The 24,904-nt window shown below is 41.4% G+C and overlaps 1 protein-coding gene across 7 annotated transcripts in view; it reads left to right on the top strand.

The window, feature by feature from the left end:
* Positions 1-20,696, top strand: part of Gkap1 (G kinase anchoring protein 1) — a 41,532-nt gene extending 20,836 nt beyond the window's left edge. For 3 of the 7 annotated variants that reach the window (XM_011244542.3, XM_011244543.3, XM_006517301.3), the window contains 7 exons: positions 2,889-2,911; positions 10,088-10,240; positions 12,287-12,388; positions 15,330-15,393; positions 16,985-17,055; positions 17,448-17,525; positions 20,384-20,696. In XM_011244542.3, the coding sequence (XP_011242844.1) occupies positions 2,889-2,911; positions 10,088-10,240; positions 12,287-12,388; positions 15,330-15,393; positions 16,985-17,055; positions 17,448-17,525; positions 20,384-20,431 (539 nt within the window). In that variant the 3' untranslated portion in view covers positions 20,432-20,696. The remainder of the gene's footprint in view (positions 1-2,888; positions 2,912-10,087; positions 10,241-12,286; positions 12,389-15,329; positions 15,394-16,984; positions 17,056-17,447; positions 17,526-20,383) is intronic. The other 4 variants (XM_030247329.1, XM_006517304.4, XM_030247330.1 and 1 more) reach the window with 2 other exon arrangements.
* The last annotated feature ends 4,208 nt before the right edge of the window (positions 20,697-24,904 follow it).

Genomic DNA, 24,904 nt, shown 5'->3' with positions numbered 1-24,904 from the left:
CCTCCGGCAGGAGCTATCTCCACATGGGATGCTGGGTTGTCCCAGCAGGCTTTCTTTTGGGAAAAGAAGTCATACTTGCCTCATTTCTATTTTCTATAGCTCCTTTATTTCTCTCGGCACTTTTTTTAAAAATCATAATTGTTTGTGCCCAGACTCCTGCTCTCATAGACACTCACTCACCATCTTCCTGATTTGTGTGGTGAACATTTCTTAGAACACAAATGCAGTGTTTCCAAAACTTGGACTGTTCATGGTGGGTTGTTTGTTTCCCAAGGAACAGAGGCTGGGATCAAGGGTCTCTTGCTTAGTAATTTTTCCAATGATAGTTATATTTGAACATGAATTTTATAGGGACAAAATTTAAAACATCTGCTTAGAAATAACTATTTGAGGTTTAAACTTTAAATCAGTCAGTAGGACTCTGCAAAGCTCAGTAAGAATTTAAATCAGTCAGTAGGACTCTGTAAAGCTCAGTAAGAATTTACCTTGTTGTAGTTCTGGATTTCCAGAGGTCCTGAGTTCAATTCCCAGCAACAACACGATAGCTCATCCTAACTATAATGAGATCTGGTGCCCTCTTCTGGCCTGCAGGGATACATGCAGGCAGAATGCTATATACATAATAAATAAACCTTAAAAAAAAACTGCTTAAAAGGATAAAGCAAAATAATAAATAAATCAAGTGCAAAAAAAAAAAAGGATAAATGCTGTCCTAGCAATAATTTCAGAAACTAAGTATGAAAAATCTAAATACAGTTTTCAGAAACTAGCTTTTCTGTGAAACTAAGAGTAAACTTAGAGGTTTTGCTTTCATTTGAGGATCAAGAAAGTTCTTCCTGGGGTTAGAGAGATGGCTCAGAAGTTAAATGCTTGTGTCTTTTACAGAGGAGCCGTGTTCCAGTCCCAGCATCCATGCCAGACAGCTCACAACTACCTCTAACTCCACTTCCAGGAGCTTTGGTCTCTAGTTGCATCTGTACACTCACATACACACACACACACACACACACTCACACACACACACTAAATCCTTTAAAAAAAAAGGAAAGTTTTCCTATAGGCTAAATAACTTACTTTGGTTTAGGGATAAAAGACGTGCTAAAGTAAAACATCTAAGTTTACCAAGAGGAATTTGTTTTACACGATACATTTGGGGTCTGTGGAGATGGCTTGGCCGTTAGGAGTTAAGGCTTCTGTTCCAGGAGACCCCTTTTCAATCTCCAGCACCACAAGTGTCTGAAGTAGAGTTCCGGGGGGGCAGTGCCCTCCTCTGACCTCCATATTCTGACCTCCGTAAGCACTACTTGGCAAACATGCTGGCCAAAACTACACACATAAAGCAAATGGGTAGGTTTTTAACTCTGTACATTTTTAAGTTCTATTATTTTTATTGTATGAATGTTTTGTCTGAGTATGTATCTGTCACCACATGTGTGCCTGGTACCTGTGGCGGTCAGAACAGGGCATCGGATACCTCCTAGAACAGGAGGTAAAGGCAGCTGTAAGCCACTGTTTGTGCTGGGATCAAACCCAGGTCCTCTGCAAGCACAACCAGTGTTCTTAGACACTAAGCCATCTCTTCAGCCTTAACTTTTTTAAAAAGAAAGAAACTTCTTTAACATTTAGGCAGAGGTATGAAAAGAATATGTATTAGGGCTGGAGTACAGCTCTTTTTGTGGTGGGCTTGTCTGCCTGCCATTGCAGGATGCTCACACCACCTCGCTTCATATTGTGCCTGTGAGCCAGCACTGAAGAGATGGAGGCAGGGGCATCAGAAGCTCAGCTTCATCCTCAAAAGTCAGCCCGGGACACATGAGACAAAACATATCAAAAATACTTTAAAACTCCTAATTTATTTCCATGTGATTTCTTAAGTTGTGAGCAAACTTCTTAGCTACATTGAGAGTATAGCAAAGAGAAGCTACATAGCTGTTTGCAATTTGTGTTGGTCACAGTTGTGATCTTCCCTTGGATTATGGCATTCTATTGCTAAGTAGAACATACCAGAAAAATTAGTTTGATGTCAATTAATGATTTTGACGTTGACTGCGTTTTGTACTGTACTGATGGACAAATGATGTAGAAAATGAGGCAGTCTTTCTAATTGTTGGTCATAAGAAAGGTATTCTGTCAGGTTCTTCTTTGAGAGGTGATAATTGCTTGTAGGCAAGAACATTGTTAAGTAGATATCCTGATCACCTAACTTAATGCGAGTACCTATTATCCTGATCACCCTTAAATTACAGGCTGTGGCCTTGCCTAGTGCTTTAGGCTGAGCCGTTCTCTCCCTCCTGCTCTGCTGTTCCTGCCTGGAAGAGCTTTGTAGAGTTTCTGTGTCTATGGTTTGCTTCATCTGTAACTGTTAGTGTTCTGTTGTTGAAGTCTATAAACACACATCTGTAAATATGTTAGGAATTTTATTACAGTACAATCATCACTTTTTTCATCTTAAAAATAATACAGCTAATAGCTTTTAAGGCCATAAATTACTATCATAGTTTTTATTTCATTCAACAAAGACAGTAATCTGAACATTTTCAGTTAATAGCCATCTGATTTTAGACATAGATTTATCTCCTCCATTTTCTGTCCTCTGAAAAATACATATAACCAGGTAACTGAGCTATATATAAAACTCACATGCTTAAAATTTAGTACCATCCCTTGGTGCAGAGGCATCTACTAGGATATAAAATGTAGTCCTGAAACTGAGCACAACCAGCAAGGCTGTGCTAGGTTTTAACATCCTAAGCCTAATAGTAAGTCAGATATGAATCTTAGAAAACTCTGTGTGTAATACTTTATAATTCAGCAACTTTTTTTTCTTGTTGAAATATTTGTATTTGTTAATTCTTTCCTGTAAAACTTTTCTTTTTTTTCATTTACAGATCATATTAGTAAAAAGGCAGAGGTAAGTTTTACTATGATTGTCCTGTAGTCTAGAAAACACTGAAGAATAGTACTTTAATGAATAGCAGTAAGTCTTTTTATAGAGACATGGCCACTTAAAGGTTTGTCTTCACTAAACTCACTATATTTCTGCTATTATAAGGATATAAATACAGTAGAAAAAAAGTGATTATTTGCATAAACTACAGTTTCATTTGGCATTACTATCCTAATCTGTATGAATATACTATCTTAAAATTCAAAAAAGTGACTTAATCTCCAAATCTGTATTTCAATTTTGCATTTATATGTGTGTTTATTCTTTTATATTGAGGAAAGCATGTGTGTTCACAAGTGTATGTGCGAAGCTGCTGATGTGTGTTTGTAAATGGCTGTGTGGAGGCCAGGGTGCGAGTGGAGATGATGTTGCTGAGGTGTTCCTCACCTTTGTGGGCCCACACAGAGCAAGAAGAGAATGGACTCTTACGAGTTGTCCTCTGACCTCTACGTGTATCATGGGACACATGCCACCCTACCCGTGGCTTATCCTTCTAGATGTGGTGACACATAGTTACAGATTTCAACCCTGGGAGTCTATATTTTAAGGCTAGCCTGAGCTACATAGCAAGTCCCTGTAACAAAGAACTAAAATAAAAAATCCAGAATAAAAAACAAAAACAAACCCCCAAAAGGCTGACAAGATGGCTCCATACATAGAGGCGCCAAGCCTGACAACCTGAATTGGGTCCATGAGACCTAGCTGGTGGCAGGAGAGAGCTGACTAATATCCCCTGTTACAAATACCTGAATTTGGGGTAAGGGGAAAGCATGCGTAGATGGACTATTGTGAAGATTGTGTATTGTGATGTATTAAGAGATCTTTACATTGTAAAGCTGGATGCTGTCTCATAAGAGGTTATATGGCACCCTTAGAAATGGGGTAGCACCGGGCGTGGTGGCACATGCTTTTAATCCCAGCACTCGGGAGGCAGAGGCAGGTGGATTTCTGAGTTTGAGGCCAGCCTGGTCTACAAAGTGAGGTCCAGGACAGCCAGGGCTACACAGAGAAAGCCTGTCTCGAAAAACCAAAAAAAAAAAAAAAAAAAAAAAAAGAAAGAAAGAAAGAAAGAAAGAAAGAAAGAAAGAAAGAAAGAAAGAGAAATGAGGTAGCAGTGAGAAAGTGTTAGGCAGGAGAGATGGCTTAGCGGAGCCGAGTGCTGCAGTGCAGGCATGAAGGCCAAACTCAGCTGTAAAAGAGCATCCTGCATGTACCAGCTCTGAAATGGCAGAAACAGGAGAACTGCTGGACAGTTGGCTTACAGCCCAGCTGAGCTGGTACAAGCACCAGGTTCAGAAAGAGGCTATCTGATGTCCAGTTCTGGCCTCTGCACACATGTGCAGAAGCACTCAACTATACACAGACACATACAAGATCAGATGGCAAGCTGCCACTGATACACTGCTCTAGAGAAACTTACATATACCTAGGAACATGTACATATGTGTTGATATTTGTGTGTGTGATGGCCAGGCCTACCTTTACATCTTACCCAAGAAAAGACTTGGGACCAATCCAGATGCTTATCTTTAATAATGGTTTGTGAAGTAGTGAAGATACTCAAGGATAGCAAAACTTACAAAGTGTGCTCAAAACCAGTGCTTAACCTACACATAAGTCAACCCTCAAGAGGGTATCTGTGCTACACGAGGTTCAGGGCTCAGCCCTGTAAGTGAAAGGATGCTAAGAAGCGGTTGGGCAGCTGAATGTTGCTGATAGTAGAGCATTTGCCTTCTGTGAGTAGGCTTGGGGCTGATTCCCAGGAAAATCTAGGGACTAGAGGTTCTGTCTGACAGCTCACCTGGTCTCTCTAACAAGAACATGTGAGGAGGAAAAGTGGGTTGTGGAAAGCGGTGTTTTCTAGACTAGAAGAGACTCCAGAGTTCACCCTGTTGCGAAATCCCTAAGACAAGCAAGCATCTGGGTGACATGAGACACACAGAATGAAGTTAGGCTTTAGTGCTGCTTGCATAATAAAACTGGAGGTGATAAACAGTAAACTCAGGGTCCGGAGTACTTTGTGGAGGCAAGATGAGTATGGGAGAATGCAGAGTGCAGGGCACAGGTAGGCCATGCTCGAGTCTTCGGGAGGAATGAGCTTGTGGGTGGCTTCTTTGCAAGCAGTTTTACTAGCTAGTAATGTGGCTCAGTAGGAAAACACCTGCTGCCAAGCCTGGTGACCCAAGTTTAATTCCCTGGGACCCACATGACAGAAGAAGAGTGCTAGCCCTTGCAGAAAACAAATTCTCTGGCCTCCATCCCCTTCAGTAAACAAAACACAATTTAAAATAGCAGTTTTATTGAGTTATATAATTTGTAATAAATTTACCATTGCATGTCTATAACTAAGGCATGAAGACAGACAGAGAATCAAATCTAATGTCTTAGGTATATTAAACAATTGCTCTGCCACTGAGCTAGACTCCCAGACCCATTTATATAATGAAGGCGTTGGATGGGTGTGATCATAGTCTAGATGTAGAATTGTCTATAATCCCAGAATTCCCCTGTACTCCCCTCTTGAGTCCCTGGCAGTGACTATTCTGGTTTTGATCTCTATAGATTTGCACTTTCTGGTAACCTCTGAATACCCCAGTGTGCTCTTTTATGACTGATTATTTTCACTTGGCATAGTGTTGTTAGGTTGATCCAAGTTGTATTATGTGTCAGTAGCTCATTCAGTTAGATGTAGTTGCACACTGTATCCCAACACAGAGGAGGCAAGGCCATCCTGGTCTATATAGTTCCGGACCAGCCTGCACTACAGAGTGAGACCCTGTCTCAAACAAGCAAATAATAGTTCATTTAGCTTTATTGCTGAATTTATTCCATTGTGATAATACTTTTATTCAGGTAGTTTGGTGTTTGTGTGGTTCTGTGTTTTTATTTTCTCTCAGGTGGCCATCTTGGATTAAAGTTTGTAGATTGTATAGTGATCTTTACTTTCTTTTTTCAGAGGTAGGGTTGAAATTGTTTACCTGTTTGTCATGTCCTAGAGATCAAACCCAGGGCCTTAAGCATTTACTACTGAATTATATCTGAAGACATTTTACCTTTTTTAAACATGATGTCACTAAGTTATCTAGGCAAGCCTTGAACTGGTGATCCTCCTGCCTCAGCCTTCCAACTAGCTGGGATTATAGGCCTACAACGGGAGACCTGGTTGAAATGTCTAACTGTTTAAGAGCCTGTCAGATTGTTTTAGAGAGTGGATGTGGTATTTACTAGTCTTGCCAGTGGTGTGTAAGAATTTGTAGTTTCTACATACCCTTGCCAACACCGAGTAGAGATGTAGTGGGTCTCACTGAATTTTAAACAGATTTTCCTGATAACTGATAAGTATGTTTTCATGGGCTTGTCAATAATCTTTGAACAGTCTTCTCAAATCTTTTGCCAAAGTTGAAGTATGTTTTGTGTGTATGTCGTTCAGAAATACTGGGGGGCTAAGATTTTAGGGGGATAGGAACACTGAAGAGAGGAGTAGCAGTCAAAAGATGGTTGGCATGGGGGGTGTGATGGTTTGTATATTCTTGGACCAGGGAGAGCACCATGTGGAGGTGTGGCCTTGTTGGAATAGGTGTGACCTGGTTGGAATGGGTGTGTCACTGTGGGTGTGGGCATAAGATCCTCACCCTAGTTGCCTGGAAGTCAGTCTTCCACTAGCAGCCTTTGGATGAAGACATAGAACTCTCAGCTCCTCCTGCACCATGCCTACCTGGATGCTACCATGCTCCCACCTTGATGATAATGGACTGATCCTCTGAACCTGTAAGCCAGCCCCAATTAAATGTTGTCTTTATAAAAAAAAAAATCATGGTGTCTGTTGACAGCTGTAAAACCCTAACTAAGACAGTGGGCATGCATGCCCTTGCTCCCAGCATAGAGGTGTAGGTCTCTGTGAGCCCAAGGCCAGCCAAAGTGAAGGGTGAAGAGTAAGATCTCAAGGCCTCAGTCACGCAAGCAAGGCCACTGAACAGTGTAAACCCAGACGCTGTTAGTGTCAGCAGCACACTGCTCCTGTCATGGACACCGAGCACTGTTTTATGCTTTAGAGTTGACAGAATATGATAGTCTTACGAAGCAATACTTGGAGTTAGGTTTGTGCCACTTGGCAGTGGCTCCTGGTCATACAGGCCTTGATTATCAGTGGGACACATGCTCTGTGCTGGTGTTTATGAGACTCGAGTAAAACAGTGTCCACATGCTCTATAGAGCATGAAGTTCTCTACAGGAAACGAACGCTTTGTACTGATACACAAATGTTCATTCAGACATTTCCCTTTCTGGGTGATGTGCAGGTAAACACTAAGCAGCCATGGATTGAATTGTGTATGACTGTTTATACAGACAGTGGACTTGATAAAACTCAGTCCTGTAACCAGAAGACCAATGAAGACAGGAAAAGCATTTCCTTTGGTCTCTGCTTGATAACAAGAAGAGGGGAAATCCTACTTCACTAGAGAATGTGTAAAATCACATCTCTTTAATACTGCCTTTATTTATATACACAGTTTATGTCAAAATGGCTTTTAAATGCAGCATAAAACAATGTGAATATAAAGCTGTAGTAGTGGAATCCATTTGAAACTGAGAATTGACAGTATTGAGAGTAGACATAGAGTCCAGAAATAAAATTTGATATTTGTATTTGCTTGATTTATGACTTTGAGAGCCAAGACGATTCAGTATGAGAAAATAGTCTTCTCCTTGAATAAATGTCTCTGTGCAGAGGATGCCTTCTGCATCTACAGAGAGACCAACAGCGTGGGTCACAGGGGTGTATGTGACCCTAAAGCCAAGCCAGCACCCAGCCACAGATGCCAGTGAGGTCATGCATAGGTTTGAGCCCCAACACCACAAAGGCAGCTCTAAGTCGCAGGTTTGCTCGCTGTAGGAGCTAAAACTCTGCATCTTAGGAGAGAGAAGTAAGTGGTGAAGTGCTCACCCAGCACACATGCCATCCCAAATCAATCCCTAGTTTAAAGAAAATTAAAGCTTTTGTGTTGTCTAGAGGACATCATGAAAACTTTGCTAAGACAACTCTTTTTTTTTTAATTTTTTATTAGATATTTTCTTCATTTACATTTCAAATGCTATCCTAAAAGTCTCCTATACCCTACCCCTGCCCTGCTCCCCTACCCACCCACTCACACTTCTTGGCCCTGGTGTTCCCCTATACTGGGGCATATAAAGTTTGCTAGACCAGGGGCCTCTCTTCCCAATGATGGCCGACTAGGCCATCTTCTGTGCTGAGACAACTCTTATAATAAGAGAAAATATTTATAATATTTAATGAGATGTATATTCAAATGATTTTTGTATGTGTACATGTTCGTGCGCGTGTGTGTGTGTGTGTGTGTGTGTGTGTGTGTGTGTGTGTGTGTTTGTGGGGGCCAAAGGTCAATGTCCAGTGTCTTCCTTAATTGCTCCTCATCTTCTTACTATATTGGGGGGGATGTGATGGTAAACCACTTTATTCATAGACTTGAAAGTGGAAGGCATGGAAGAGATCCATGGAATCTGATGTCTTTGCAGCACATATTTGTCTGGCCTCTCTGCCTTAACTGGGATGATAGCCGGTTGTCATTCTCCTCAGTTTTTTACAATACATAAATTATTTCCCTTTACATCTATATTTCTTTTCTTTTTGGAAAATTATTTATTTATTTATTTATTTATTTATTTATTTATTTATTTATTTATTATATGTGAGTATACTGTTGCTGTCTTGAGACACCCCAGAAGAGAGCATCAGATCTCATTACTGATGGTTGTAAGCCACCATGTGGTTGCTGGGATTTGAACTCAGGACCCTCGGAAGAATAGTCAGTGCTCTTAAGCCATCTCTCCAGCCCTACATCTATGTTTCTTGAAAATATACATATATGCCTGGGGGACAGATAGTACATAAGGCCAGGAGATGCTGTCAGATGCCCTGGAGCTAGAGTTACAGGCTATTCTGAGCCACCCAAATGGATGCTGGGAACTGAACTCAGGGCCTCTGCAAGAGCAGCACACACCTTAACCATGGGGCCATCTCTCTAGCTAAAAGTAAGTAGGCAAGTAACTCAGTTAAAAACTGAGCAAAGGTTCTAAGTAAACATTTCTCAAAAAAGAGTCTACAGTATCCAGTAAATCATAAAACTAATGGCCTACTCCATCAGCCATAGGGAACTAACTCAGTGCAAAGCCCTGATGAAGTAAGTGTTCACATCCATGAGGGTGTCTGCAATAGAAACATGACAACATAGTGCTGAGAATATAGACGTTAGAGCTGTCCCATGTTGCTGACAGGTTTGTAAAATAATGAGCTGCTTGGAGGACTAGCTGGAATCTCTCAGAAGGTTAAATGTAGACTTTGAGAGCACCCAGTAACCTTGCTCCTAGGTATGTGCCCCACAGAACTGGAACCATACCCATAATCATCTTGTATATAAGTGTTCATAGCAGCACTATTCACAGCAGACCAAAGAGAGCTGTCCATCTGCCAGTGACAAAAAAATGACAATGTAAAATGGGGTACTGCAGGGGAGAAAATGAAGTACTAATCCATGCTGTCACATGGTCGAGGCTTGCAAACATATTGGTAGATAAAGAAGTTTGGAGCAGAAAACACAATATTCTGTTTATATGAAATGTGCAGAGTAGATACGTTTATAAAGACAAAATTAGTGCTGCCTAGGGCCGAGAAGAACGTTTGAGAAAGAGTGACTGCTGATGAGTGCAGGCGAGGAGAGTGTAAAGCTTTTGGTGGTGGTAGTTGTACATCTCTGGAACTTTTCAGTGGTAACGGAGTGAACTGTGTGGTGCATGTATAACAAAGTTGAAAAGCCAACGGTGTCTGGGCATGTTGTTCCAGAGCCTTAGTTTCAGTGTATGAGAAGTTCAGCACGAAAATCACAAGTTCCAGACCACCCTGCCTCTAAAAGATGTCAGTCATAGGAAACACCAAAATAGGAAGAAGTAAGAAAGAGACACTTGTCAAACATGCCCCTCCTGCTTGTCTTCTGGAGGCAGGTTAGAGTGATGCGTTGTCTCCTAGCAGCCTTTCTTTTCTTTATCCTCCTAGTGACTCTCGAGGTTTAGTGAATGTGTATATGTTTGTGTTGAATGATAGTAATTCAGGATTTATTTTGACAGGAATCGAATTCTGCTCAGACTTTATCACACGATGGGGGATTCTTCAATAGACTGGAAGATGATGTTCATAAGATTCTGATTAGAGAAAAAAGGAGAGAACAACTCACAGAGCACAACGGAACAGATAACTCTCCCGCTCCAGAGCACAACCAGGCATGGACAATAACATTCTCTTAAAGTCACAGTAACTCTAATTATCTAAAGTAACAGTTTTAGGATATTATGTTAGTCTTTATTCTGTAAAGAATAATGTGAATATGCAGTTAATTCACCAACAAATATGGAGCACACATGTACTGTATGTATAGTTAAGAACTGGTACCGGAAAGAAGGGAGCTCCTGTCTCAGGCACAGAGCAGTAAGTACTCACTCAGGTGCCCACTGTCTGGGTAGAACTGAGTTGAGTCTGTAAGTGTTACTAGATGACTACTATAAGGCCGGACAGCAGCAAGGTGTAATAAAAGAGAATGGATGTTGAAATCAAATAAATATAATAAAAATATTAGTGTTGTAACTCATCTATGGTCTTGCACTAGGAATATAATTGTTTTCTTTTTACATGATTTTTAGGAGAGTTAGAAATTATAATTTAGGGGGCTGGTGAGATGGCTCAGTGGGTAAGAGCACCCGACTGCTCTTCCGAAGGTCCAGAGTTCAAATCCCAGCAACCACATGGTGACTCACAACCATCCGTAAGGAGATCTGACTCCCTCTTCTGGAGTGTCTGAGGACAGCTACAGTGTACTTACATATAATAATAAATAAATCTTTAAAAAAAAAGAAATTATAATTTAAAATGCTTAACAGTGTATTGTACATGGTATACATTTAATCATTGTTTTATAGAGAGAGTTGTGAGTACAAAAATCGGCACATTAGTGTACTAGGATGGAACAGCAAGATGGATTTCTGCAGAGAAACTAAGGCTTGAACTGAAGGTTAGCAGGACAGGATCTGAACATGAGGAAGGAGAAATGAGGATGTCTTCAGTAACCTACAGACACAGTGAAATAAAGAGCAATTTAATTCAAAGAGTGCTGTGTGCAGACAGGGAGGTAGATTGGGAAGGCTTGTACAATACTTAAAGCCTAACTTATGTTTTAGTCTGTAGACAGGAAAGAATTTTTGGAAATTTTTGAGCATAGTAAACTTGTATTTAGTAATAATTTTATTGCTGAGTCTAGGAAAAATTAAAGATTTTGAGTATGCATACGGCTAGATAATGATCAGTTGTAAGCAGACAGGACAGCATAGTGTACTAGGCAGAGTGCAGATTGCTATAACCATCTGAAAACAGTGCAAAGCCAGACTGGTGGCACACACCTTTAATCCCAGCACTTGGGAAGCAGAGGCACATGGATCTCTGTGAGTTCAAGGCAAGCCTGGTCTAAATGAGAGTTCCAGGATAGCTAGGAAATGCTATCTTGAAATACACAGAGGAAATGCTGTCTTGAAAAACCAGAGAGATAGATATGGCTTACACTGTAGTAATTCTACACCTGGTTGTTGTGGTGGGTTTTGTTGATTTGTATGTGTGTGGGGGCATTGTTTGTTTGCTTTGGGTTTCAAACGTTTTCAGAGAAATGAGGTGACCTCTGTCCTGCTTGGGTTTAACTTGTAGGCTCAAATAGTCCTCTGGTTTTAGCCTTGTAGGCACTGCCCAGCAGTTTGTCTAAAGTTTGAACCTTGGCTTATATGAGCTTGTTGATGTGAAGTATTGCACTAGACATGTTTCATATGACAAAAGTGTTTCAGTCCCTTCCCCTGGCACCTAGAGACTACTCATTGAGCATCTGTGTGCATTCCCCTTTACGAAAATGGAACCAGTTTACATTTATCAAAACAGCCAGGCTTGATGGCACACACCTTTCATCCCAGTATTTGGAAGCCAGACACAGGAGGGTCTCTTAAATCCAAGATCAACCTGGTATATAGAGTGAGCCGCAGAACAGTGAGTTCTCAGACAGCCAAGGCTACACAGGGAAACACTGTCTCAAAAACCAAAAAAAAAAAAAAAAAAAAAAAGAAAAGCCTCACTTGCTTTCTCTGTATGTAACTAGGATCATATAATTGAGTGAAAGTAGAGATGTAGTAATTTAAAATTAAGTCTTTATTTTTCTTAATCTTTTTGCAAAGGGCTGTTGTAAACTATGCTGGGTGGAGCAATCTTGGTCAAAAGCAGTGTTTTTCTTTTTTCAGGAAGTAGGTCTAAAAGATGGAAGAATTGAAAGACTAAAGTTAGAACTTGAAAGGAAAGACGCAGAAATTCAGAAGCTCAAAGCTGTGATCACTCAGTGGGAGGTGTGTATCCACTTATTTTGTAAAAGAAAAGAATTATGGCTGGGCAGTGGTGGCGCACGCCTTTAATCCCAGCACTTGGGAGGCAGAGGCAGGTGGATTTCTGAGTTCGAGGCCAGCCTGGTCTTCAGAGTGAGTTCCAGGACAGCCAGGGCTACACAGAGAAACCCTGTCTTGAAAAACCAAAAGAAAAGAATTATGAATTTATATTTTCTGGGTATCTATATATTTATTATTCAGTTATTAGAAACAGTCTTCTATCAGGTTTCCTAACAGGTTACTCACTTAGAGTCTGAATGATGGCATAAATTTTGTTATAAAATAAATATTGTAGAATAAATAATTTATTATATGTATTTAGGTATATATTTTAAGCATGTGGTTCAGTAGCAGTATTTAGTTAATTTTTTTTTGTTTTGAGTCAGGATCTCACAATGTAAACCAGGCTGACCTCAAAATCACAGAGATCAGCCTCCTTCTGCCTCCCAGTGCTGGGATTAAAGGTTCAGTGATGTTATTTCCCATTACTGTGTGACCATTCCTGCTGTTTCCATGCAAAAACTGTAGTAATTGAACTGCTCACAATTCCTAGCCCATTCCCTGACAACAATTCACCTCTGTGAATTGCCTGTTCCTGATCTCTCATTTAGTGAGTCACACAGTTTTTGTCCTTTTCTGTCTTGTTTCTTTGTTTTCTTTTTAAGATTTATTTATTCTTTATTTATGAATATACTGCAGCTATCTTCAGACACACACTAGAAGAGTGCATCAGAGCCTGTTACAGATGGTTGTGAGCCACCATGTGGTTGCTGAGAATTGAACTCAGGACCTCTGGAAGAGCAGTCAGTGCTCTTAACCTCTGAGCCATCTCTCCAGCCTAGTTTATTTCTTTTAACATAATGTTTTCAAGGTTCCTCCCTGTTACAAGATTTACAGAATTTGATCCATTGTCCTACATTCTCTTACATGCAGAGAGAGGCTACATTTTGTGTATGGGTATACAGGTATCTGCGGTCATGCTTTTAGGTCTTTGAGTATTTTGAATAACTTAAGAGTAGATTTGCTGATTATATAATTGTTTTGGCTTTTTCTGTGACTTCCAAGCTTTTCTAAAGCAAATGTTATTTTACCAGAAATGCATAAGGATTCTAATTTCTCCATATCCTTGTTAATCCTTTATATACAATTGTGTTTTTTAAAGACTGATTTAAAATTCTTATTTGTGCATATGTGTGCTTGTATATACGCCATGTGTTCAGTTGCCATGGAATTCAGAATGGGTTTCCAGATCCCCTGGAGAGAAAGTTACAAGTTTTTGTGAACTACCTCATAGGGGTGCTGGATCCAAAATAGGGTCCTCTGAAAGAGCAGCAAGTGTTCTTGATGTGAGCTAGCTCTCCAGACCTTACAGTTGACTCTAACCACAAACTTATGAAGCATTCTCTTGCTATTCCCCAAGCATCGTTTGTCTCCTACCTAATGTTAGCACACTGATTCCTCACTGTGCTGTGTCAGGCTTCTGGGGTTGGTGCATTCGTTCATGCGTGCGTGAGTATGTGTGGCAGCTCTACTTCATCTGTTTCTTAAGTACTACACAATAAATAATTATCAGCAATTTAATTGAATAGAGTACTGTTTAGTAAAAGTCACCTTCATAGAATTTAAGATATATTTAAAACCAGGTGGTGGTGCATGCCTTTGATCCCAACACTTTGGAGGCAGAGACAAGGAGATCTGAGTTCAAGGCTGTCCTGGTCTACAGAGCAAGATCTAGGAGAGCCAGGGCTACACAGAGAAACCCTCTCTCAAAATATAATAATAATAATGACGATGATGATGATGATGAAGATAGATAGATAGATAGATAGATAGATAGATAGATAGATAGATAGTATATTTAATATATATTTAATATATTTGAATCTACTGGGTCCGGGCATCATTCAATGGTATCTGCTTACCTTTTTGTATTTGGTGAGACCTTAAGTTGAACCCCAGCACTGTGGAAACAAAGATGAAACTAGGAAATTTTGCACATACCTAGTAGATGGGGGAGAGTAAAAGAACAAGTTTTTACATTGATATTCTTAGGTTTTTATCTTTTTATAATTTAAGATATTGTTTTCACTAATTATTGCTTATTAGTATTTGAAAGTGTTTCAGACTACTAAAGGAAAGTTCAGTGAAGACTGGGGAGATAACTACCAAACATTCAGATGATGCGTGTGGGAGCGCAGTTCCTTTTGTTCTGAGTGTATGATATATCATTTATGAGGATTAGAAGAAGCCAGCCATGTGGAGAGAGGAGCTGAGGTGTCCAGCAGCCACGAGCTCTGTCAAGACTTGACAGCGGCTGGGCAGTGGTGGTGCACACCTTTAATCCCAGCACTTGGGAGGCAGAGGAAGGCATATTTCTGAGTTCCAGGACAGTCAGGGCTACACAGAGAAACCCTATCTCGAAAAAAAAACAAAGAATAAAAAAAATAAATAAAAGACTTGACAGTGGTGGCTGTAGAGCAACACCGGGGTCCTGATCAGACTGCAGGCCAGAACTGCCAAAAGCTGTGGCCATTTTCTTTTTACTTTTATTGAAATTAGTTGGAATTATTTGAAGTTTTTATTTAGGGAAGAAAGAAAAAAGGATCCTTCAGGAAATTTTAATTTTTCCTGACTTTACTTTTAGCCTTTCTGTTCTGAAATCTTTTACATTTAAATTTGTCCTTGTACTGTTGTGTTCCAGGGGTCAAAGACATCCTCAGGCTATACGTTCTAAGTCATCTTGCTTTTCAGAGGCTTAATTAAGTAGTCTGTTTACATCCTATACTCTGATTATTTCATAAATGGTTTATGTTTTTAAGCAAGCATGCACAGCCCAATAAATTTAAAATAGACCATGATTTATCATTTACTTTAAAAATTAAAATTTCTTTCCTTTGACTATTAGGCAAAGTATAAAGAAGTAAAAGCAAGAAATGGACAATTACTGAAAATGCTTCAGGAGGGAGAGAGTAAGTGACACTTGTGACACACATATATATATAAAATGTGTGCTTGTAGTTGGGTGTGATGGTGCAGGCCTTATCCCAGCACTCAAGAGGCAGAGGCAGGCAGATTTCTGAGTTCAAGGTCAGCCTGGTCTACAAAGTGAGTTCCAGGACAGCCAGGGCTATACAGAGAAACCCTGTCTCGAAAAACAAAAAACAAACAAACAAAAATGTGTACTTGTGTGTATGTAATGCATGTGTATATGTGTTTATGCATATATAATACATATGAATATGTGTATACATATACAATGCATATGTGTGTATACATATATAAATATACATACACACACACACATACATATATACACGAATGTGTACTGTGAATATGCCTGCTGCCAAAGACACCAGAAGAGGAGGACAGATCTCCTTGAACTGGAATTACAACAGTTGTCAGCTACTGTATGGCTAGAAATTGAACCCGGGTTCTTAGTAAGGGCAGCCAGTGCTCTTATCTGCCAAGCCACCTCTCCAGCTCCCTCGCTGTATTTCTTTGAGATGGGGTCTCACTATGTAGCTCTGGCTGTCCTGAAACCTGTGGTGTAGACCAGACAGGTGGTGGGCTCCTCTGCCTCTCCAGGGCATGGTTAGAGGCACGAACTGCCATGCTCAGCCTTTGTGTATGTTTTTAGAATTAAAGCTAATACTAATATCCAAAGACAAATCGTCAAGTTCCATGTTTTATCAACCAACATAATAAAAAGTTCCCCAGTGTGATATGAGTTGGATAGTTTGTTGTAATATTATCTCTATAAGGCCTTTAAAAGCACATTTGCCACTATTCATGTAGAAGGTTGAGGTTCAAGTTCTTACACATTACTGCGCCCAGCTGGGCCATGAAGATACATAACTTTAATCCAGCACTCTGGAGGCAGAGGTGGGTGGATCTCTTAGTTTCTGGCCAGCCAAGGCTGCATAATGAGACCACTGTCTAAAAAAATAAAAGGAAAAACAATCTTACTTTTAAGATTAGCCAAGAAGCCAAGTGTAATGGTTTGTTTCTGCAATCCTAGCACTTTGGAGACTGAGAAAAGAGGATCAGATGTCCAGGGGCCAACCTGGGCTGCAGAATAGAGTGACAGCCGAACAGGGGAAGCTGAACTGTTCTATCAAACACAGGAAATTTGAGTTTGATCCCTGGAACTTACATGATACTGACTGCCACAAGCTATCCTGACACATGTGGACTGTGGCATGTAACATGCGCACACATACAGTAAATAAGTAGTAACATGACCTAATAAATATTTCATATTTTTCTATGTAATTTTTAAATTTTTCTTATATATATGCCCCTAGTTATGGTAAATTGAAATATTAATCATATCTATGCAATTAACATTTCAACACCACAGAAAAATTTAAATTACTTTTTAAAAACTTTAACTGTAATACTGACCAGAATTTGATGGTGAGAGATAAGAGCAGTCAGGCTTCAGGAGAACAAGAATTAGGCAAAGAGGAAGAAGCCATTGTTCTGATGCTCTGTGCTGGTCTGTGTCTGCTCAGCCCTGCAGTGCTGAGGCAGTAACGCTGCCGTTCTCCTTTCCCACAGTGAAAGATAAGGCCGAGATACTTCTGCAAGTGGATGAGTCTCAGAGCATCAAGAACGAGCTGACGGTCCAGGTGAGCGCTGTGGGGTCTGCTGGCTGCTTCCTTAGGCTCTTCTGAGGTCTTGATTGTTATGTCCAACTAAACAGGAATACTGCTCTTAAAGCAGGCAAGAAAGGACTCATTATGTACTAGCAAAGCTTGTGCTTGTTTTATTAAACATGGTAGGTGTGTCCTAAGGAGTGTGAAAGGTAAGCAGCAGGCGAGCTTCCCTGTTCTCCTTCACAGCGAGCGAGCAAGCGAGCGTGTCCTCCTGGTCTAGTGCACACCAGCAGAGTCTCATGGGAATCATGGGAAGAGCATCTGATGCTGGCAGTTGTCGGGTTTTACCACAGTGGAGATGTTCAGAATTAATGTACTTTCCAAAAAAGACAAAAAGGTTGTTCTTACTGATTATTTGGTTGTAGGTGTCTTCACTTCATGCCGCACTGGAACAAGAAAGATCTAAAGTGAAAGTATTACAGGCAGAATTAGCCAAATACCAGGTATGTTTTTATAATTTTGACGTTTTCTTTATATATTCAGAGTAGATACAGTAAAAGAATGAACGTGCTATTTTATTTTTAGGCCATAAATTATTCACTAGATAATATTGATGATTTTTGTAAAAAGGGGGGAAAAAGAAAAAATTAGCTGTGTGTGTACTGGGGGTGGGGGGTGGGGTGGGGGGTGCTGTGCCTGTGGAGGCCGAGAGGATGCTGAATCCCCTGAAGCTGGGGTTGGAAACACTTGTGAACTTCACAGCCTGGGCTGGGAACTGAACTCAGGGCCTCCTGAGGATCAACAAGTCTTGCTGATCACTGAACCATCTCTCTAGCTCCTTGTCATTGCCTTTGTTATTGGCCAGATAATGTACATTTTCAAAAATACAAAAGTAATTCCAGATATTGGTATATACAACAATAACCAAAGTGATTCAGGAAATGCATTAGAGCTATGTGGACAGTGTGCGTCGCTAATCATATAACAGGAAGGCACAGGTGACACACAGCATTTGGGTGCTGGTTATCCCACTGTAGATGTCCACCCTTTTAACTGACACGTGATATGGAGTGGAGCCTTGCGAGTGGGTGACCTTTCACCCATCGGTACTATCTGCACCCACTGTTATTTTGATATTTTAGATTCTACTAGGCTTAAGATATTTCAGCTCTTCTCTCCCTGCATGAAACAACTGAAAGCAATCGTCACTGTTTCCCATTAATAAATGTGTCAGATGTGTCTTTACATATTTACACATATATGTAAATCATCAATGTGAAATCTTGGACAAAAAGGCTTAAAAGCCACTGGTAGCATAAAGAATATAAAAAGTATTTAACCCAGCCTAGCATGGTGGCACACACCATTAATCCCAGCACTTGGGAGGCAGAATTTTCTGTGAGTTCAAGGACAGCCTGATCATAAGGAGATGCTGAAAGCAGTCCTGTATGTCTCTTAGTTGAATTGGTTGTGAGGGTTTGGTTTGGTTTGGTTTGGTTTGGTTTGGTTTGGTTTGGTTTGGTTTGGTTTGGTTTGGTTTGGTTTGGTTTGGTTTGGTTTGGTTTGAATTGGAGTGGTTTTGATTTTTTGAGACAGGGTTTGTCTGTGTAACAACTCTAGCCATCTTGGAACTCACTCTGTAGTCTAGGCTGGCCTTGAACTCACAGGAGATCTGCCTGCCTAACCATGCTGGAAATCAAGGCGGCCCAGCTTGTTTTGTCTTTTAATCTCATTGAGTTTTTCACACTGGCAGTATCGTAGTCAGTGATGTTACCCAGTGTGTTACTGGTGATTCTCACCGCTGAGAAGCACGGTAAGAACTGTAAGGTGCACACTGGTCGTCCTCAGCACAAGGGAGTAAAGGAGTGTTCTCTAAACTTTGTTTTCCTACTAACAAGAAATCAATTCCTTTTTTTTTTTTTTTTTTTTTTTTGGTTTTTCGAGACAGGGTTTCGAGGCTGTCCTGGAGCTTACTTTGTAGACCAGGCTGGCCTCGAACTCAGAAATCCGCCTGCCTCTGCCTCCCGAGTGCTGGGATTAAAGGCATGCGCCACCATGCCCGGCTTATAAATTCCTTTTTAAAATGTTATTTACACATTTAACTATCTACAAATCAGAACAAAGTTTTCCCTAAATGAATAAATCTTTTTGGCCCTCTGCGTGGTCAGGAGTAAATAACAGCATTCATCTATTTGAAGAGGTGTTGGTTTTTCTTTAACTTAGAAGCCTGGTGTATTTGACTCCAAAAGGAAAGCTGTAGTGTGGGAAGGGAGAAAGAAGTTAAAGCAGTCGCTGTGGTCTCAGGTGAGCCTGGGCCCGCCACTCCCCTAGTAGGACTTAGAAACACGTTTAGTATTTGCTTTCATTTCGTGTGTGTGAGTATTTTGCCCTTACTCCCAGCCTGAACACCAAAGTTCTGTTGCTAGGGCTCAAGAGGTGGCTCAGCAGTTAAGAGCACTGATTATTCTTCCAGAGGACCTGGGTTCAATTCCTGGCACCCACATGGCAGCTCACAACTTTCTATAACTTTAGCTCCAGGAGATCTGACAATCTCCTGGGGTATCCCTGGAAGCCAGGCATGAAAGTAGTACACATGCATACATGCAGGCAAAACACCTATATGTAGAAAACAAAATTAATGTTTTCAAAATTCTAATACTGTTTAAAAATAAAACTAGGGGTTGGAGAGATGGCTCAGCCGTTAAAAGCACTGACTGCTCTCTTCCAGAGGTCCTGAGTTCAATTCCCAACAACCACATGGTGGCTCACAACCATTTGTAATGGGATCTGATGCCTTCTGGTGTGTCTGAAGACTGTTACAGTGTACTCATATAAATAAAAATAAATAAATCTTTAGAAGAACAAAACAATACAGAACTTGAATTATAAATTATCAAAAAACTAAACAACTGAATTACTAAATTTGTTGACTATATGAAAAGAACTACTTTGTTTATTTTGTACTTTGTGTGTGTGTGTGTGTGTGGTTTTTTAAGACAGGGTATCTCTGTATAGCTCTGGCTGTCCTGGAACTCACTTTGTAGATCAGGCTGGCCTGGAACGCAGAAATCCCCCTGCCTCTGCCTCCCGAGTGCTGGGATTAAAGGCGTGAGCCACCACTGCCCGACTGTTTTGTACTTTTTAAGGTATTTAGGATAAAATGGGCTCTGAAGAACTGAGATATTTGTGACCGTATTGATTCAGCCTAAACAGCTCTGTACTGTTGCTTTCTGTCTCGTTTGTTAAGTAACTGTGAGAGCTGGGCGTAAGGAAATAGCTATGCTTTGATTTTGTGTGCTCATAAACTGACCGCCCAGAGACGTGCATCTTCAGTAACTAACGTGCTGTTTCTCCTTAACAGGGAGGCAGGAAGGGGAAAAGGAACTTCGAACCTGACCATTGCAGGTGATCGTGGCCTCGGAGGCCAGCACAGAATTCTTTCACACTTTTGCAGAAATGTGTATATTTAATGCTGTGCGACTGCTAAACTGCAGGTTTTTGTTGAAGGAACTAAAAGCAACTAGTTCACTCATAGTCTACAGTTTTATGTTCTTTTGGCTTAAAGTTAAAAGAAAATACAGAATACCAGCAGAACTTGATTATTGTTTTCTGTCCAAACTTCTTATGACTTTAGTTTTTCATCAGTCAATAAAATTAATTTACTCTTCCAAGAATCTGTGTGATCTTCACTGTCTCCTGAGCAATGTGGCACCTTTGTGTGCTAACCCCTACCCCTGAAGGACAGCAGCATGAGGACAGAGAATGTGGGCAGAGTAAGAACAAGCACTGGTTACATGAGCCTCCAAGAGTAATCACAGGGCTCGCGTGCTCCTCGGCACAGTAAGGAAGGTTCTATGAGGTGATGTTTACAGAGTAGTTTTCCTGAATATTTGTTGAAAAGCATTCCCAACAGAAGGAATACAATCTGGACTAGAAAATTTGCTTAAACAGTAGGCTGTCACAGCAACAGTGAGGAGGCTGGGAGAGGGGAGAGCAACAAATGACCCTTGATTGCTGTGGATTGTAGGATAGTTAGCTGCTTTAGTCTATTCAGTAGGACACAACTATAATTTAGTAAAGTTCTATCTTTGACCTTTGAGAAGATCGCTGAGTGGCAGGGGCACTGTGTGGTAGCAGAAGTGAGCATGTGAGCACTGACCGCTCTTGCCTGTGCCTGGTGCCCATGGAGGCCAGAAGAGGGCATCAGATCCCCTGAAACGAGTTAGGAATGGTTGTGAGCCGCCCCGTGGCTTCTGGAAACACACTTGAGACAGGCCCTCTGCAAGAACAAGTGCTCTTGCCTACTGGGCCATCTCTCCAGCCCCAGGATCCCATTTCTTGACAGGCTTTCCTTTTTGGTGGTGTTTTAATTTACTGAGATGGTACATGTCACAGCATGGGTGCAAAGGTCAGAGAGCACCCTGAGCCACCCTTCTCCCCTTCCACCCTTTGGATACTGGGTATCAGACTCGGGTCCTCAAGCTCAATGGCAAGTGCCCTTACCCACTGAAGCTTCTCACTCCGTTTCTTGACAGTTTTTGAGAAATAAACAAAACAGTGATAGAAATGTGCTGAACCACCGTCGTAATTGCTTACCTCTCTCTGCCTCCTCCCATGAGGTTCCATGAGCCTTGCAAAGAGCTAGGATTCATCATCCCCTGGATTCCCAGCCAGCACTGGTCTGTCGTACAGCATAGCATAGAGCAGGCACTACAGCAGTGTTTAATCAATAAAGAGGGCATTCAGGGAAAGGAAAAAACAAATGATAAAGTATGGCGAAAGAGTAGAAGCCTTGGAAGGTATTTTATGCCAGGCCTCTAACCATGGACACACACGCACGCGTGCCAGTGAGCAGGAAGCACACTGCTGAGTCACATGTGCAGCCCACTGGACCTTCATTTGAATAAGGCATGGCTGTTCACACAGGATAGCGATGAGAAAGGCAGTGTGCAGAGATAGTTGACAGTCCATCTGGAGCTTCAAATTACGAAGTCAATATAATTTGATAAGTGAAGGAAAACCATGAAAAGCTTACCTGGGAGTCCTGCTGTAATCAGGTTCTTAAAGGAAATTCAGTTTATGCCGGGTATGGTGATGCACAACTTTAATCTCAGCAATCGAGAGTCAGAGGCAGGTGGATCTCAGTTTAAGGCCAGCCTGGTCTGCATCTCGGTGGTGGGCGGATAGTGAGAGTTAAAGTTTCACAAATAAAAACAAGATTTCAAACCCGAGTGCCATTAATAACATACTTAGAAGCAGAGTGGGAGAAAGCAGGTTGCTGGCCAGTGAGGTGGCTCAGCAGGTACAGGTGCTTCCTGTCAAATCTGCTGGCCTGAGTTCAATCCCCAGGACACACACAGGAGAAAAAGGACAGAAAACTAACATATAAAAATCAGTAGCCTTCCTATATGCTGGTAACAACCATTTTAAAATTTGTAAGGAAGCACAAAAGACCCCGGAGTAGCGAAAGCAGGCCAGTATCTTACCTGATTTCTTGTAGTATAGACAGACCTACAGTGGCAAAAGAACAAAACGCCCCTATGAGTGGAGTAAAATAGAGGACCTAGCCATCAGCCCACAAGCGACAGCACCTGATTTTTTAGAACAATGCTGAAATACACATTAAAGAAAAGACAGCCTCTTCCCCAGACATTGCTGAGAAAAGTAGACGGCCTCAGTGGAACAAAACTAGATCCCTCCCTCTTACCCTGCCTAAAATAAGTCAACTCCAAATGCCTCAGAAAGAACTTGAGTGCTGAAGCTGAAATCGTTTTAGGAAAAAAAACGAGTACTTCAAGACAATCGCAGGCAAGGACTTTCTGAACGGTATTTCAGTTTGGGGAATAAGATTGACCACTGGTATCGACCTCCTGCACTAGGACCTTCACAGAAAAGGAAACAGCTTTTAGAGGAGACTGCCAAGTGAATGTATTTGTTTGTTTGTCTTAGAGGATTACTAGCTAGAATTGAAACAAGGTAGGCCGACTCTATGACAAGTTTCAAGTTGGCAGTTCAGGAGATTCAACCTAAATCTCTGTTTCCAAGAACTGGGCTAGTCCAGGCTAGCCCAGGCAATTCAATTACTGAAAACAAACAAAATAACAAAAAAAAAAAAAAAAATCCAGGCTTCAGGAAGCTAATCAGAAACTGCCCTGCCATCAGAAGTTGCCGGACACCTGGCCTAAGGCAAGGGCCATGGTTCAACTACAGTTTCCAGCCCCCTCCCCCATGCTCCAGTACTGGTTCTGGAATGTCCTTAGAGACAGAGCCACCAGATTAAGATAAAGGTCATGTACCCTGGAATTTCCCTAGTGTGCTTTAAATCAGGCCTGCGGACTCCTTCAGGTGTCTCCATCTTAGAAGATGGTAGTCCCCAGCATACTGGACTTGTGCCGAATAAAACACTCTTTGTTTTTGCATACTATGATGGAAGTTCAATGAGTTGGGGTATCAGTCTATGGTAAATCATGGACACGTTAAGAATATTCACAGAACTCAAAAATCGATGGGCATAGTACAGAAGAGTTTATTTAGGGCATGGGAAGGGGAGTTGAGAAGAGAGTAGAGACGGCGGGGTGAGAGGGAGGAGGGGAAGGGAGAGAGGGAGAAAAGGGATCAGGGAGAGAAGAGAGTCAGAGACAAGGGGCAAAGAGAGCAAGGAAAGGCCAGTCTCTTTCATAGCAAGCCAGCCAGGTAACTGTTGGGAAGAGCCTAGAACACACATAATTAAAACTAATTTTTAAATGTAAAAAAAAAAAAAACCCAAATAGAACTTTCATTTCACCCCAGCCATTACCGCAGTCATTAAGAAAACAAAACCAAGAGGGGAGAACTCGGAGGGAGAGGAGTATAAATGATGCTAATGTAGTGTGAGATTCTTAAACAGGAAAAACTCTATTAAAAAAAATGCTGGTGAAGATGTGGATAAAGGAAACCTTATCGCAGCGGCCGGGGAGGTGAACCAGTGCAGACACCACAGAAGTGAAGATGGGGTAGGGTGGGGGGTAAGGGGTGGGGCTCAGAAACCTGAAGAGAGTCATCTACATCTGACCCAGCTGACAGCCTCACTGCACCCCAAGTCAGTGTCTCACAGAGGTCCCTGAGAATCAATGCTTATTATAGCACCAGTCACAGAGTCCAACTATGGAGCCAACCTAGGTGCCCAACAGCAGAGGATGTGAGATATAAGTGTGTGCTCAGCCACAAAGGATGAAGTTACACGGTCTTCGGCAAAATGGATGCAACCAGATACAATCATACTGATTAAGCCAGCCTCGGAATGGCAGATACTGTATGGCCCCCTCGTTTGTTGTTCCTGGAATTTAGATAGATGTATAAAACCATGTACCTGTGGCCTGCGTGGAGAATGAGGAATGGAAACGGGGAGAGAGAGAGCTACGGTGGGGAGTGCTCCAAGTATGTTATATAATCGTATGAAAACGTTCTGACGTAACGCCATGCACAGTTAATGTATACAATGAAGAGGAGAACAGTAAGTCGAGGTTATTGCCCTCTCTGTTCTTGTGTGCGCTGGGGTGCATCGCACACCCCCACAATGGTGTTAAAGTGGAATAGTGCACTACAGTCAGGAGGGAATCTAGCAGCTCCCTGGCTAGATTTGTAGACCAGGAGGGAGTCTGTGCCTTAGCATTCAAAACCTACCCCAAAAGCCACGGTGGAAGGAATTCTAGGCCCTGGGAGGGAACTGAGTCACAGAGCTTGGCAAGCTGTCTTATAAAGATTTATGTTTATACCCGTAGGCAAATGCTACTCTCAGCCTTAATTTAAAAAGCTTTTTCTGGGGTTGGAGAGATGGCTTCATGGTTAAGAACACTGGCTGCTCTTCTAGGAGACCCAAGTTCAATTCCCAGCACCCACATGG

The sequence above is a fragment of the Mus musculus genome, chromosome 13, assembly GCF_000001635.26.
Source record: "Mus musculus strain C57BL/6J chromosome 13, GRCm38.p6 C57BL/6J".
NCBI classification, from domain to species: Eukaryota; Metazoa; Chordata; class Mammalia; order Rodentia; family Muridae; genus Mus; species Mus musculus.
The sequence above is the reverse complement of the archived record's forward strand: the minus strand, read 5'-3'. Positions and strand labels throughout refer to the sequence as shown.